Source organism: Eschrichtius robustus, chromosome 4 (assembly GCF_028021215.1).
Source record: "Eschrichtius robustus isolate mEscRob2 chromosome 4, mEscRob2.pri, whole genome shotgun sequence".
Taxonomy (NCBI): domain Eukaryota; kingdom Metazoa; phylum Chordata; class Mammalia; order Artiodactyla; family Eschrichtiidae; genus Eschrichtius; species Eschrichtius robustus.
In genome coordinates, this window is record NC_090827.1 from 62,460,495 (window position 1) to 62,473,387 (window position 12,893).

The window sequence follows — 12,893 nt, forward strand, 5'->3', positions numbered from 1 at the left end:
GTCCGCTTGCAGCAATGAAGACGCAATGCAGCCAAAAATAAAACAAACAAACAAACAAAAAAAACAGAATGTGGAGGGTTTCTGTTATTTTGCTTTACTTTTGTTTTTTGAAGGATACAGTAAAAGAGTGAAAAATTAGCACTAACGTAGAAGTTAGGGCAGGGTCCCAGAGATGAGTCTGAGGGAAGGTAGGATTCATTCATCCTCCTTCCATCAGTCCTTCCTGCTTGCCTTCCATCTCTGCTTCCTTCCTCCCGGTCACCTTTGACTATGTCTTCGTGTTAGTTTTCTGGGTTGATTTTTCTCAGGTATATAATTGTGCCCTTTCAATATGTAGTTTAAAAAAACAAAAAATAGAACTCTGTGTATCATATTTACAACTTCTTGTGTTCCTTGCAGTTTGATTTAGTCTTTTCTGGAATATTCTTTCATTTCTAATGCTTTCCTGGGTTTTGTCATCTTGTTTCTAGTTTTACTAATTCTGAATTATGCTGTTCTTTCAAATCTTTTGCTTTTATTTCTTTAAGCTCACTTTGGAATTTTAGATTATAGTCTCTTTCTGATGTGCTTTTAGAATATTAGACTAGACTATAGCTTTCTTTCTGGCATGCTTTTATTGTCTACAGCAGCGGCCCCCAAGGACAGCAGCAGGGACTGGTTTTTTTGGCAGCAGGGACTGGTTTCGTGGAAGACAGTTTTCTATGGACGGGGGTAACGGGAGCCCTGGGGAGCGGCAGATGAAGCTTCGCTCGCTTGCCCGCCGCTCACCTCCTGCTGTGCAGCCCGGTTCCTAACAGGCCGCGGACCAGTACCGGTCTGCGGCCCAGGGGTTGGGGACCTCTGGTCTACAAGTTATTATGGGTCCATATCTCCTTTAGTTCACATAATAGCTCTGCATGGAATTCGACTGCAGTTCTATTTTGTTTTGCATTTTTTAATGAAGTGAGTTTTCCAGAACATTTAGAAGGAATAAGTGGATCAGGATATCTTCTCTGGCATAAAGACTCTAGAATTTCCTCTTATAAGGAAGTGTGCAAAAATGTGGTCTTATACTTTGTTAAATCTCCTGGCTTTGTTGTCCCTACCCACCCATCCAACCTACCCACCTACTTCCACCTCTGCCCTACCCTTGACTGGATATTCTCTTCACTTTGCTTTTGTTGTCGCTTTCCTGTTCAGTTTAGAATCTGTTGCCAGAAGTTTCTTGTCAGTGTAGGACTTTATCAGCAGATACCTTTAAGAGGTCATAGCAGGGACTTTCTTGATGGTCCAGTGGTTAAGAATCTGCCTTCCAGTGCAGGGGACGTGGGTTCGATCCCTGCTCGGGGAACTAAGATTCCATATGCTGTGGGACAACTAAGCCTGCACGCTCTAGAGCAGGGGTTCCCAGCCCCCGGTCTGCAGCCTGTTAGGAACCGGGCCTCACAGCAGGAGGTGAGTGGCGGGCGAGCGAGCAAAGCTTCATCTGCAGCTCCCCATCGCTCCGCATTGCTCACATTACCACCTGAATCATCACCCCCATTGCCACCTGAACCATTCCCCACCCCCACACACATTCCCCACCCTGTGGAAAAACTGTCTTCCACAAAACTGGTCCCTGGTGCCAAAAAGGTTGGGGACCACTGCCCTGGAGCTCGCGCGCTCTGGAGCCCACACGCCACAACTAGAGAGAAGCCCGTGCACCACAATGAAAGATCCCACATGCTGCAACGAAGATTCTGCGTGCCGCAACTGAGACCCAATGCAGCCGAATAAATAAATAAATAAATAAATATTTTTTAAAAGTCATAGGGCCCAAGTTGCTCCAGCTTTTTCAGACCTTACTGTGAATCCCTTAAAATCACCCATGCATAGGCAGAACTCTCCCACTTTCACCTGCTGTTCTCAGATTGGCGTGCCCTGCTTTCCTTTGAATACCTTTGACTGTTTTGTGGCTCTCCTGTTCTCAGGTCTAGAGAATTGCTTCCTTCCACACAGATGCTGCTACTACACGAGCCTTACAGCTGTCGGTGATTTGTCCCCATTCACTTGTATCTTTGGATTCATTTGGATATCTTGTCTGTTTTGTTATAGATGTTATCCATGGGTTTTGGGCTTAGCTAACTTAGTGGCTTTTTTTAATGGGAAGAATCAAAACCTGTGCTACTGTTACTTCCATCATCCTAGAATTCCTTCTTATACCACTGTAAGATGAATTTTTAAATATTTATAATTTTTTTAAAGACACATGTGGCTTTTCCATTTTCTTATCATTTGTTAAAAGTAAATGCTGTCAAGTAATGCTAATGGATCCGTGACCACAGGAAATATATTTTAATTTTTAGAAGGTAATAGTTTTCTTGGTTTACTTTTACAGTTAAGTCCATGTTTCATGTTTTTGTTCCCCAATGAAATCAGTATCCATACAATAAATTATAATTTATAAGGTACTTTAGCATTCATTCCTTTTAGTTAATAGTCACTACATCTCATTGAGTGACGGTACTATCAATTTAACCAAAATAGACCTCTGCAAGTACTTGTAAGATGGAATTGATCTCCACAGTACTTTCCAATTTTGTATGATTCTAAAATATATGTGAGAAGTCTTCTAAAAAACATGTTCAGGCCAATATTATTATTGAATTTTCTTTGTCTTCCAAGTTCCCTGAAAAGTACCTCAGGATATAGAATCACTATGTTTGTGTGTACAGATAGATAGATTGATTGGTTTTGTAAATTTATTAGCTACCTGAGTCCTTTTGGATAGATACACATACACACACACACAGACACACACACACACACATTCCCATGCACACACATACATATAGAAAACTTAAATGCAAAGATAAATGAAAAAATATTTAATGACTATCACTAGGGCATAGAGTTAGACAGTTATGAATAAATTTTATCTATGCAGGTAACTGTTTTGACTTTTTTTAAAAAATTAATTTATTCATTTTTGGCTACATTGGGTCTTCGTTGCTGCACACAGGCTTTCTCTAGCTGTGGCGAGTGGGGGCTGCTCTTCGTTTGCACAGGCTTCTCATTGCGGTGGCTTCTCTTGTTGCGGAGCACAGGCTCTAGGCTCGTGGGCGTCAGTGGTTGTGGCACACGGGCTCAGTACTTGGGGCTCGCGAGCTCTAGAGCACAGGCTTCAGTAGTTGTGACACATGGGCTAGTTGCTCTGCGGCATGTGGGATCTTCCCGGACCAGGGCTCGAACCCGTGTCTCTTGCACTGGTAGGCGCATCCTTAACCATTGTGCCACCAGGGAAGCCCAACTGTTTTGACTTTTAAGCTTCAAGCTCCTCCACAATTTAGACTCTATTTAAATTTAAATGTGCTTGAGATTTGAACTTTTCATAAGAAATACAGGTTTGGGGCTTCCCTGGTGGCGCAGCGGTTGCGAATCTGCCTGCTAATGCAGGGGACACGGGTTCGAGCCCTGGTCTGGGAAGATCCCACATGCCACGGAGCAACTAGGCCTGTGAGCCACAACTACTGAGCCTGTGCGTCTGGAGCCTGTGCTCTGCAACAAGAGAGGCCACGATAGTGAGAGGCCTGCGCACCGCGATGAAGAGTGGCCCCTGCTTGCCGCAACTAGAGAAAGCCCTAGCACAGAAATGAAGACCCAACATAACAATCAATCAATCAATCAATAAATCTTTAAAAAAAAAAAAAAAAAGAAATACAGGTTTGTTTTTTTTTGTTTATCCTTCTTCTCTGTAGTGTGTAAAGAGATTAAATCACTAATGAATGCTCCCAAATTGCCTATATTAAGAACTAGCCGTGTTTTGATAAGTAGAGCTTAAACTGTCATTTCTAAAAGTGTTCTGTGGAATACCCACAAGATACAGTGAAACAGTTGGGTTATGAAGCATAGCCTTCTGTTGGTATTTTATCAGCATATTAAAGTTCTGTGAAGTCCTGATTTAAAGAAACTTATTTTTTTCTTAAGCTTGATCTTCCAAATTTGTTAGATACCTGAATATCTTTGTTTTTTCATCATAACATACCAAGGGACAAATGTTCCCAAGGAAAATAGTTTGAGAATTGCCAATACAGGCAGTGGTTTTCCCCACCTCCATTTTGTTGTTGTCATTGTTGTTTGTTTTTTTAATTTAAACATTGTCTTCTCATTGCTCTGGTGTTATATTTTACTCACTGTCAAGGGTAAATTTATTTAAATATTAATTAGTGTGTAGTTGCAGCATTCACATCTTCCCATTCTACTATCATGAAACTAAATGGGAAAATTGTGAGCCAAATTAAAAACTGCAAAGTCATAGAACTTTAACCAAATTTTAATATACATAATTTATTATCTAAGCATTATACTGAAATTTCATTTTTTCCTCAAAGAATGCATATTTAAGGTGTCTTTAGAATTTAAGATTTTGTTTTACAAAAGTACAGGCTGTATAGTTGACATGTATATTATTTGAAAATATCTTTTCTCTAGATTCTCCTGCACAGTCGGTATCCTCCGGAGTTCGTGCACCTTCTCCTGCCCCATCATCAGTACCTTTAGGGTCAGAAAAGCCCAGCAACGTCTCTCAGGATAGAAAAGTTCCAGTCCCTATTGGGACGGAACGTTCTGCACGTATCAGGCAAACTGGAACTTCAGCTCCATCTGTTATTGGGAGTAATTTGTCCACATCAGTAGGGCATAGTGGCATCTGGTCCTTTGAAGGGATTGGTGGCAATCAAGGTATGATATGCTATTCTGCTTACTGGAAAGTAAGTTTATGCATTTAACTAAAATATTGTAAGCAGTATTTAATTATCATAGGCATTCTTAAAAAATCTGTATTCGTATCTTTTTGTTTTGACTAATCAATTTATTTAAGAGTTTGAAACATTTTTTTGTTCCCATGTGAGCTCTTACTGAATTTATCATTGCTTTCTGAAGATAGTTTAATGCAAGCATATTATTTTCTTCATATTAAGGAAATATTAATATTTCTTTTGGGTCTCTTAAGCTTTTATCTTAGCTTTTTTTGTTTTGTAACACAAAGTGTTTATGTTACTTTGTTAGGCTATTATGTCACTACCTACAAACATGGAAATACTGTGGTAAATATATAAAAGTAGGTCATTATTCTGAAGGAATTCACAATTCAATGTGGAAAATATTCAAAATATATAAATTTTTTTTGCTGTTTTCTGATTTTGAATATCACCAATTGTTTTTTTCTGCCTCTTCATTTTCCCTCAGACAAAGTAGACTGGTGTAACCCTGGGATGGGAAATCCTATGATGCACAGGCCAATGTCTGATCCAGGAGTGTTTTCACAGCATCAAGCAATGGAGCGAGAGAGTACAGGAATTGTAACTCCTTCTGGTACATTCCATCAGCATGTTCCTGCAGGATACATGGACTTTCCTAAAGTTGGGGTAATGGTGATTTAAAAGCATTTTCATTATTTCGAAATGATTTTCTGATTATTAGCCTTATTTCACTTACCAGTGTATAAGCGTTTCTGAAATGATGGCTGGAGCTTTGGCTTGGAATTATAGGTCAAAATCTGGCTAAAATATAAACATTTATAAATTCTGATTTTGTCCCAGTTGTTCAGAGAAATGTTTTTTTTTTGTTTTTTTTTTATTTATTTATTTATGGCTGCATTGGGTCTTCGTTGCTGCCTGCGGGCTTTCTCTAGTTGCAGCGAGTGGGGGCTACTCTTTGTGGTGGTGCGCAGGCTTCTCATTGCGGTGGCTTCTCTTGTTGCAGAGCACGGGCTCTACGGGACATGGGCTTCAGTCCTCGTGGCACACGGGCTTAGTTGCTCTGCAGCATGTGGGATCTTCCCGGAGCAGGGCTCGAACCCGTGTCCCCTGCATTAGCAGGCAGATTCTTAACCACCGAGCCACCAGGGAAGCCCCCAGAGAAATGTTTTTTGACAAAATACTTCATATAACTAGGCTTATAGTATCTTCTGTTTAGTGCTAGAAGAAATCATATTATGGAAAATAATTTTTACATCACCTAGATAACTTACACTTTTCCAAAATGAGGTGAAGTTTCAAATATCAATTTTAAGGCTATTGATTATACTGGGAGAAGTAACCAGTGACTTGAATGTCCATAATCTTTGTTTTCTCCTCTTTTAAGGGTATGCCTTTTTCTGTGTATGGGAATGCAATGATTCCTCCAGTAGCACCTATTCCTGATGGTGCTGGAGGACCCATATTTAATGGCCCTCATGCTGCGGACCCCTCTTGGAATTCCCTGATAAAGATGGTTTCAAGCTCCACAGAAAATAATGGCCCTCAAACGGTAAGGCTGACCATTCAGTGAACTTTTATTTAGTGTTTATGAGCTGCCAAGACAAATGGGATAAAGATAAATCATTGTTGTGAGAGAGTATGGTGAATATGGGCAGTTGAGGAAATTGAGGGAAGTTTAATATAGCTGAAATACAGCAGAGTGATATGGAAAATGGTACTAAAGGTAGTGGTTTGGGGCTAAAATTATGAAAGGCATAATATAATATATTCTGTTGGGTAGCGGGTGGTAAGTAAAAGATTTTAAGTTGCAAAGTGTTGTAATGTAATTTTCTGTATCAAAATTTACTAGTGGTGTGAAAAGGGCCATCTAGAGGTTATTTATTAAAAGTATTATAAATGTCAAAACAGTATATAACTGTGAAAATGCACAGAAATGGTTGTATATTTTAGCTTATTATGGTATATGTTTAATACCTGATGCATTTTCCTTCCACAATCATCAACCTGTATGTACTCAGATAATGGTTTTTAAAAAACGATGATAATTCAGATCCTGTTTGAGGAATAAGAGGAGAGGCAGGAAAACGACAGATAAAAGTGGTTTATCACTGCTTTTCTTCATTGTTTCCCAGCATGTTGCAAACTGATTGAGACTTAGCTATTTTAGTTCATAAATATTAGGAGCACTTCCTTAGTGTTTAAGAGTTTTGTTTTAATCAAATATATGTTCAATACATATTTAATAAAATGTGTGCTCTGTATTCATAGGTGTGGACTGGACCCTGGGCACCTCACATGAACAGTGTGCATATGAACCAGCTTGGCTGATGAGGATCAGCTTGTTAGCCTGCAGATTCCTTTTCATTCAGAGGAAATCACAAGTGGCCGAAAAAAAATTTATGCTCCCAAATCATTCTACTGATGTGCTTGACTGAAGTGTGTAGGCTTTTTGCAGAAGAACTTACTAACTGACCTATTTTCTGTGAACATTTGTGACTGCCCATTCCCCATCATCATCTGTTTTACCTTAGTTAGCATTTTTCTTATCATTTTTCTTTTTTTCTTTCCCTCTTCCCCTTTGGACATAACTTTCTGTTGAAGCTGTTCTTTGGCTGGTTGGTTTTAGTACTGTAAACTGCTTCTGAGCAAACACGGAAATTTAGCAAAATTATGTAAACTTGATCCTGAAGTTTTAGAATGGCAAATAAATGTACAATTGTTTACATAACAGAAAAGGCTAAGCAGAAAGTAAATTTCAATATGTCAGTATAGAGGCTCTACTTTATGTAGACTTAAATTAATGTGAGATATGTACCTTCATATTCAGAAATCTGGATGTTTCCTTCATACATTAAACTATTAATAAGTACAACTTTTTTGCTTGTGTAATTTAAGTATAAAGTAAAACAATGGGCATTATCAGTGAATGCTTCCCGACGTTGGCTTTTAAAATACCCATGCTTCTCTCTTTTGAGTTTGTTTGCAGCAAGGCACATATAGACTAAGAAATTTATCACTTTTTCATGTCTCTTTATTACCTTGTCACACTTTTAAAACTAATACACACTTCTCTCTTCATTCTTTTTTCTCTCCTCACCCTTACCACTAATACCGGTAAAATTTTCTTGCTGATAGTGAAATAATTCTGTAAAGATTTTTACTCTAATGGCTGCTACAGAGAGATAGAGAATCTTCATCATCACGTGTCGTTTCTTCTAACCATAAAACATACAGTCTTTTTGAGAATTTAAAAAGCCACCACTGGTTCCCAGTCAGCATATATAAGCTCTTAATATACTGTTTATTATTAAACAATTCAATGTACTATTTTATATTGGATAATATTGATTCTTAACATTGGCTTTCTAGTCATCAGGAGTCAACATAAAAATTCCAATTTTCAGTAATTTAGTGGAAGGTGTTTGGATTTTTTTTTTTTTGGTTTTTTTTTTCAATTTTAAAGGCTTCGTAATCTCTACACTTGTATATTAAAAGTGAAAGGGATCAACAGCTAACTTGGGGCAAGTAATAAAATACATTTTGCATTTTTCATTAAGACAATTTATGGTAGACAGGAATACACAGGTTACAAAATAAAGTCTCCATTTAACCTGTTTATATAAGACACAGGGCCACACTAAACTACTCAGTGGAATTTATCTATTCAGTTCACTTGAAACAATAAACAGTAACATATCCAAGAAGAATATGTGTCCTACCATCTCATGTGGAAAAATAAATTATATGGTTGAAATGTAAAAGAAAGTAAGCATAAAAGTGAAGTAATATATATATCAATCTGTCTTTTTTTAAAAAAATTAGACCTAAATTCCTCACTGTTGAAACATAAACATTAACTAAAATTCAGATAGATCACCCACAATTGACAATATTAATATGGTTCCTTGGCTGTTCAAGTAAATGAAATGATTTCTTTACTCTGTTAGCCTGAGTAAAGCGTAAAAAGAGGATTTCTCAAACATATCCAGAAGTTTGTAAACAACACATTTATATCTTTTATTTTAGGAGGTAGTCTTAAAATATATAAATTTGTTTTCCTACCTGTCCTTGATTGATATGACCAAATTTAAAGGAACAGCTAAATGATATCCTACAAATAAATACACTTATGACATAAAATGATTGCACTTTACTAAGAAAGGGGTATAATGCTATTTAAGAGTATTTTATGTATGACTTTTGCCACCATCCTATAATTTTTTGCTTAATTTCTTTGTTTACTAGAGTTTATTTTCTAAGTAAAATAATCTTGCTAGATAACAGATACTAGCCAGTATTTATCAAAACACATGACTTGTGTTGACTCACAAAAGTGAATTTCTTAAGATAGGGTGTCTTACTAAAAAAGAAAAGGAAAAAAAACCCTGTATATATATTTTTTACTTTATTTTTTACTTTACAGGACAGGGGAGTACTGATTGGAATGTTCCTTATTTAGTTTTGGGGCTCAGGCTTGTTAAACACAATACCATGGTTTTAGAAGTCTGTAGTAGGAAAATTTTTCAAATACATTTTTTATATTTCAGATGTAATGCAGTGCACTTTTATTTGAACAATAAAACATAATCTTTTGAGACCATGCAGGTCTTTTTTCCCCCCCTTTTTGAAAGTATGTGGTATGTATAATTGCAGACTATGTAAGGTCTTTCTTTTCTCTTATTAAGAAGCAGCTTAACTCTTGGACATAGCAGTTAGGTTAGTTCGCACCTTAAATCCCAAAATAGTTAATATCCCAATTATTGTGTAATCTGTTTATACCAACCATTCCATTTTAGAGATACTTTTGTTTACTTGTGCCAAGAGAATCCCCATTTTATGCCTTTTCAACATATATTTCAACATATACCAATATATTCAAAAAAAGTAATTTTAGTGTTCATGTGAAAGATATTTTCCCCTTCTGTTCCCTGTTACTGTAAAGTTAAATCATTTTATTAGTAATTGAAAATTAATTTTTTTTGGTAATTACTATACTTACCTTACAGTCATTTTTCTTCTCAGGAAAAAGAAGGAGGTAAATAGTTCACTAACTGTTCCTGTCTTGTTTTTCATGAAAGTATTATTCCATTTTTCTTTTGATTCAAATGACCTAATACACATTTCATAAAAACTATTTTGCACAATAGTTTGCACAATAGTGAATATGTTATTCACTTTAGTTTTAACAGTGTTAGATTAAACTGGAAATCTCGCATTACAGAACAGAACATTTAAAGAATGACAAAACTTTCAAATAACAAATTTTAAAATCAGGATTATTTCAAAATGATTAAAATATCAAAGGAAAACCATTACACTGTTTTTCATTGCTAATATGGAGATTCAGTATTCCAGTACTCAATGTATTTTTACTTTAGATAAATGTATCTATTCAGATGTCTTTTAATATTAACGTTTGGGACACTTACATTATACTTTGTAAATTCTGGATGCTCCTGAATCTCTTTAGAAATATATATATCCTATTGATAAATGCTTAAACAAGTCACAACACTCAATTAACTGGTGTTCTTGTGAATCAACTGGTGTTAATTCCAGGTGACTGGAATTTAGGGTGAGAGCACCATTAGTGCTTTAATACTTAATCTACTGTGTTACACACCTTGATTGCAAAAATACCATCACTTACCATTTTGGGTAAGTGAATATAGAGAAAAGTGTGCCACTGTGGCTTAGAAATTCTTAGAAATAAGAATTTCTTTATGTGACACTTGGAATGTAGGACTAATAGATGTGTTACAAGGGGTCTCATATTAGACTTCTACCTTTAAATGAATTCATACTTTTGAAAAGTAAAAGCCAATTTTGCATGCTCAATAGTTAAAAATCAATGATAAGATAATACGAGAGGATATTTTTTAATGAGAGAAAAGAGCTAATTCTACATTAGGTATCTTTGGTTTTAAAAAGTAATGTATTAAAGAAGTAGGAAAAAGAGAAGAAATTAAATCTGATTCCCAGGGAACACTTTAACAATTCCTTGTGAAAATATCCTTTAAAGTCAAACATTTCAGAAGGCATATATGGGAAATGAGAAATTTAAATGACTTTACATATATACAGTTTATGTGTAATAGCCTACATTCATATTTTGACCTCCATTCCTATGTTCAGCACAGCGATGGATAAGAATTTCAGAAACTTTAGAAAGTAAATAAAATATATAGTCTTTGTTTTTAAGGAGTTTAAATAAAATTAAGAAAAAAGTGTGATGTAGTAAGAATAAAAGACAGGAATAGGCTAATAATGTTGAACTTTAAAAATATGTTTAGTATGTCCATTTGCAAAGTACGTGATTTCAGTTGGTTGGTTTGCCCAATACTTGCATGGTCATTTTGTACTGTACTCTGCAACTCAAAAGATACAAGGTATCACAATGTTTGTTACCAGTACATACATATACATGAGTGCTAACACTTCTTTTGCATTGGGCTTTATAATTGACATACTTTTCCTGACATTCTCTACCAAGTAGGCAGCCAGTTCTGATCATCCCCATTATCTAAATTTTAAAATGTATGTTTATGTATATGAAATTAGCAAGTTAAATATTCATAAATTTTATTTACCTCACAATATTCAAACTTAAAACAATGGAACATTTGTAAATGAGAATGTAATTTGTGACCCCAAAATGTAGCAGAAAGGGTGGACCTACACTGGTTGAAGAGGTCCCAGTCCCGACTACTGATACAGCTCAACAGAAGGAAGTCTTAGGAGTTTGAGGAATAGCTTGACAAACTCTTGATTTAAATTATATGAACAGTGAATGCATAAATATGAATTTTTCACTTTAGGATCTTTATCCTTTAATCAACTCCTTTTCTCCTGGATATCAAAAGATCAGATTCCCTAAGCTTATGTGCCACTGTGGAAGGGCCAACTCCTAATGTCATCAGTTCTCTGGGAGGAGAGGAATGCAGCAGCATAGAAGTTGCTTCTTTACTCACAATCTTTAGGCCAAGATATTTCCCTCTAAAATTCCTTTCCACTTTAAATCAGTAGTCAGTAGCAACAGGTTGCTTGTTTTAACTTGACAAATGGATAGGGAGATAGACTGATAGGTTTTTACTTTTAAAAAGGAAATTCTATGTATAACATATATTGGGATGTGTGTGTTAACATTCAAAAATTCATGCATGGATTTATCAGCCAATTTGAAGGAAGATGACTTCCAGAATCCAGAGGAAAGGGTATATCTGGTACCTTTGGGTAGCTGCATAATGAAGCAAGAACAGTAGCTTCAGTTTGACATTACCCCAACATTGGTTGGAGCCTTCGTTTTAATCAACGTTTTATTCCTCACAACACAATTTGGCCTCTAGGTGTAGGGGTGACCCTTCTTTTAGGAAACTCCATGTCATTCCCGTGTTTGCTTTTGCCAGGAACAGAAAGCCAAAAATTAGTCCATGTACATTTAGCCTATTCCGTTTAATCAGAAGACACCTAATGTTGCTGTTCAGGCTCTTGAAAGCTTATATAGGATATATGTTAAGCCCCAGTAAAGAATTCACTGCGCTGCCAGTGGTAATTCCCCTTAACTCAGGAGATGGTACTTCACCCTTAACATAAGGTGTTTTGCGGCTCTTTATGATGAAAGAAAACACTTAAGTTGGGTCTGAAAATGTCTATTAGGACAGATGAGCCAATTCTTTATACCACAGACTAAACTATGCCTAGTGCATAAAGGTTGTTGATTAAAACAATCCAGAAACACACGCCTTTCTCCAAACTGGCATTTCAGCAACATGTTGACTCCTGGGTAGTATAATCTATCTCAATCTCTAGCGGAAGCAATTGGGGCGCACAAAAAGACGTGGGGGACTACCTCCTGATCACATAAGGTTAAAACTTAAACCGTGACCCGATTAGTTTAAGTGAAAAAGAACGGAAAGGCACAACCCGAAGACCAACTTTCAAAGCTGAGCGCTTCCCAGAAAACACCTCTCCCAGCCCCGGGCAGCAAGCCCCGCCCCCGACTCTACAATTCCGGTCGAGCCTCTGAGGAGCTCCACCGCAGCAGCGCGAAAGTTTCGCGTGTGCGCAGTAGGCTTGCTTAGTGCCGCGTGGGAAAGGCGGGACTTCCCTACCTCCTGCGTCATCTCTACTGCGACGCAAGACGTCACTGGTGTGACTGGGGAAGTCAATTATGGC

The 12,893-nt window shown here is 36.8% G+C and overlaps 1 protein-coding gene across 9 annotated transcripts in view; it reads left to right on the forward strand.

Moving 5' to 3' along the window:
* ANKRD17 (ankyrin repeat domain 17) overlaps window positions 1-8,050 on the forward strand; it is a 162,210-nt gene extending 154,160 nt beyond the window's left edge. For all 9 annotated transcript variants that reach the window (XM_068542828.1, XM_068542827.1, XM_068542829.1 and 6 more), the window contains 4 exons: window positions 4,450-4,698; window positions 5,206-5,384; window positions 6,103-6,267; window positions 6,987-8,050. In XM_068542828.1, the coding sequence (XP_068398929.1) occupies window positions 4,450-4,698; window positions 5,206-5,384; window positions 6,103-6,267; window positions 6,987-7,046 (653 nt within the window). In that variant the 3' untranslated portion in view covers window positions 7,047-8,050. The remainder of the gene's footprint in view (window positions 1-4,449; window positions 4,699-5,205; window positions 5,385-6,102; window positions 6,268-6,986) is intronic.
* The last annotated feature ends 4,843 nt before the right edge of the window (window positions 8,051-12,893 follow it).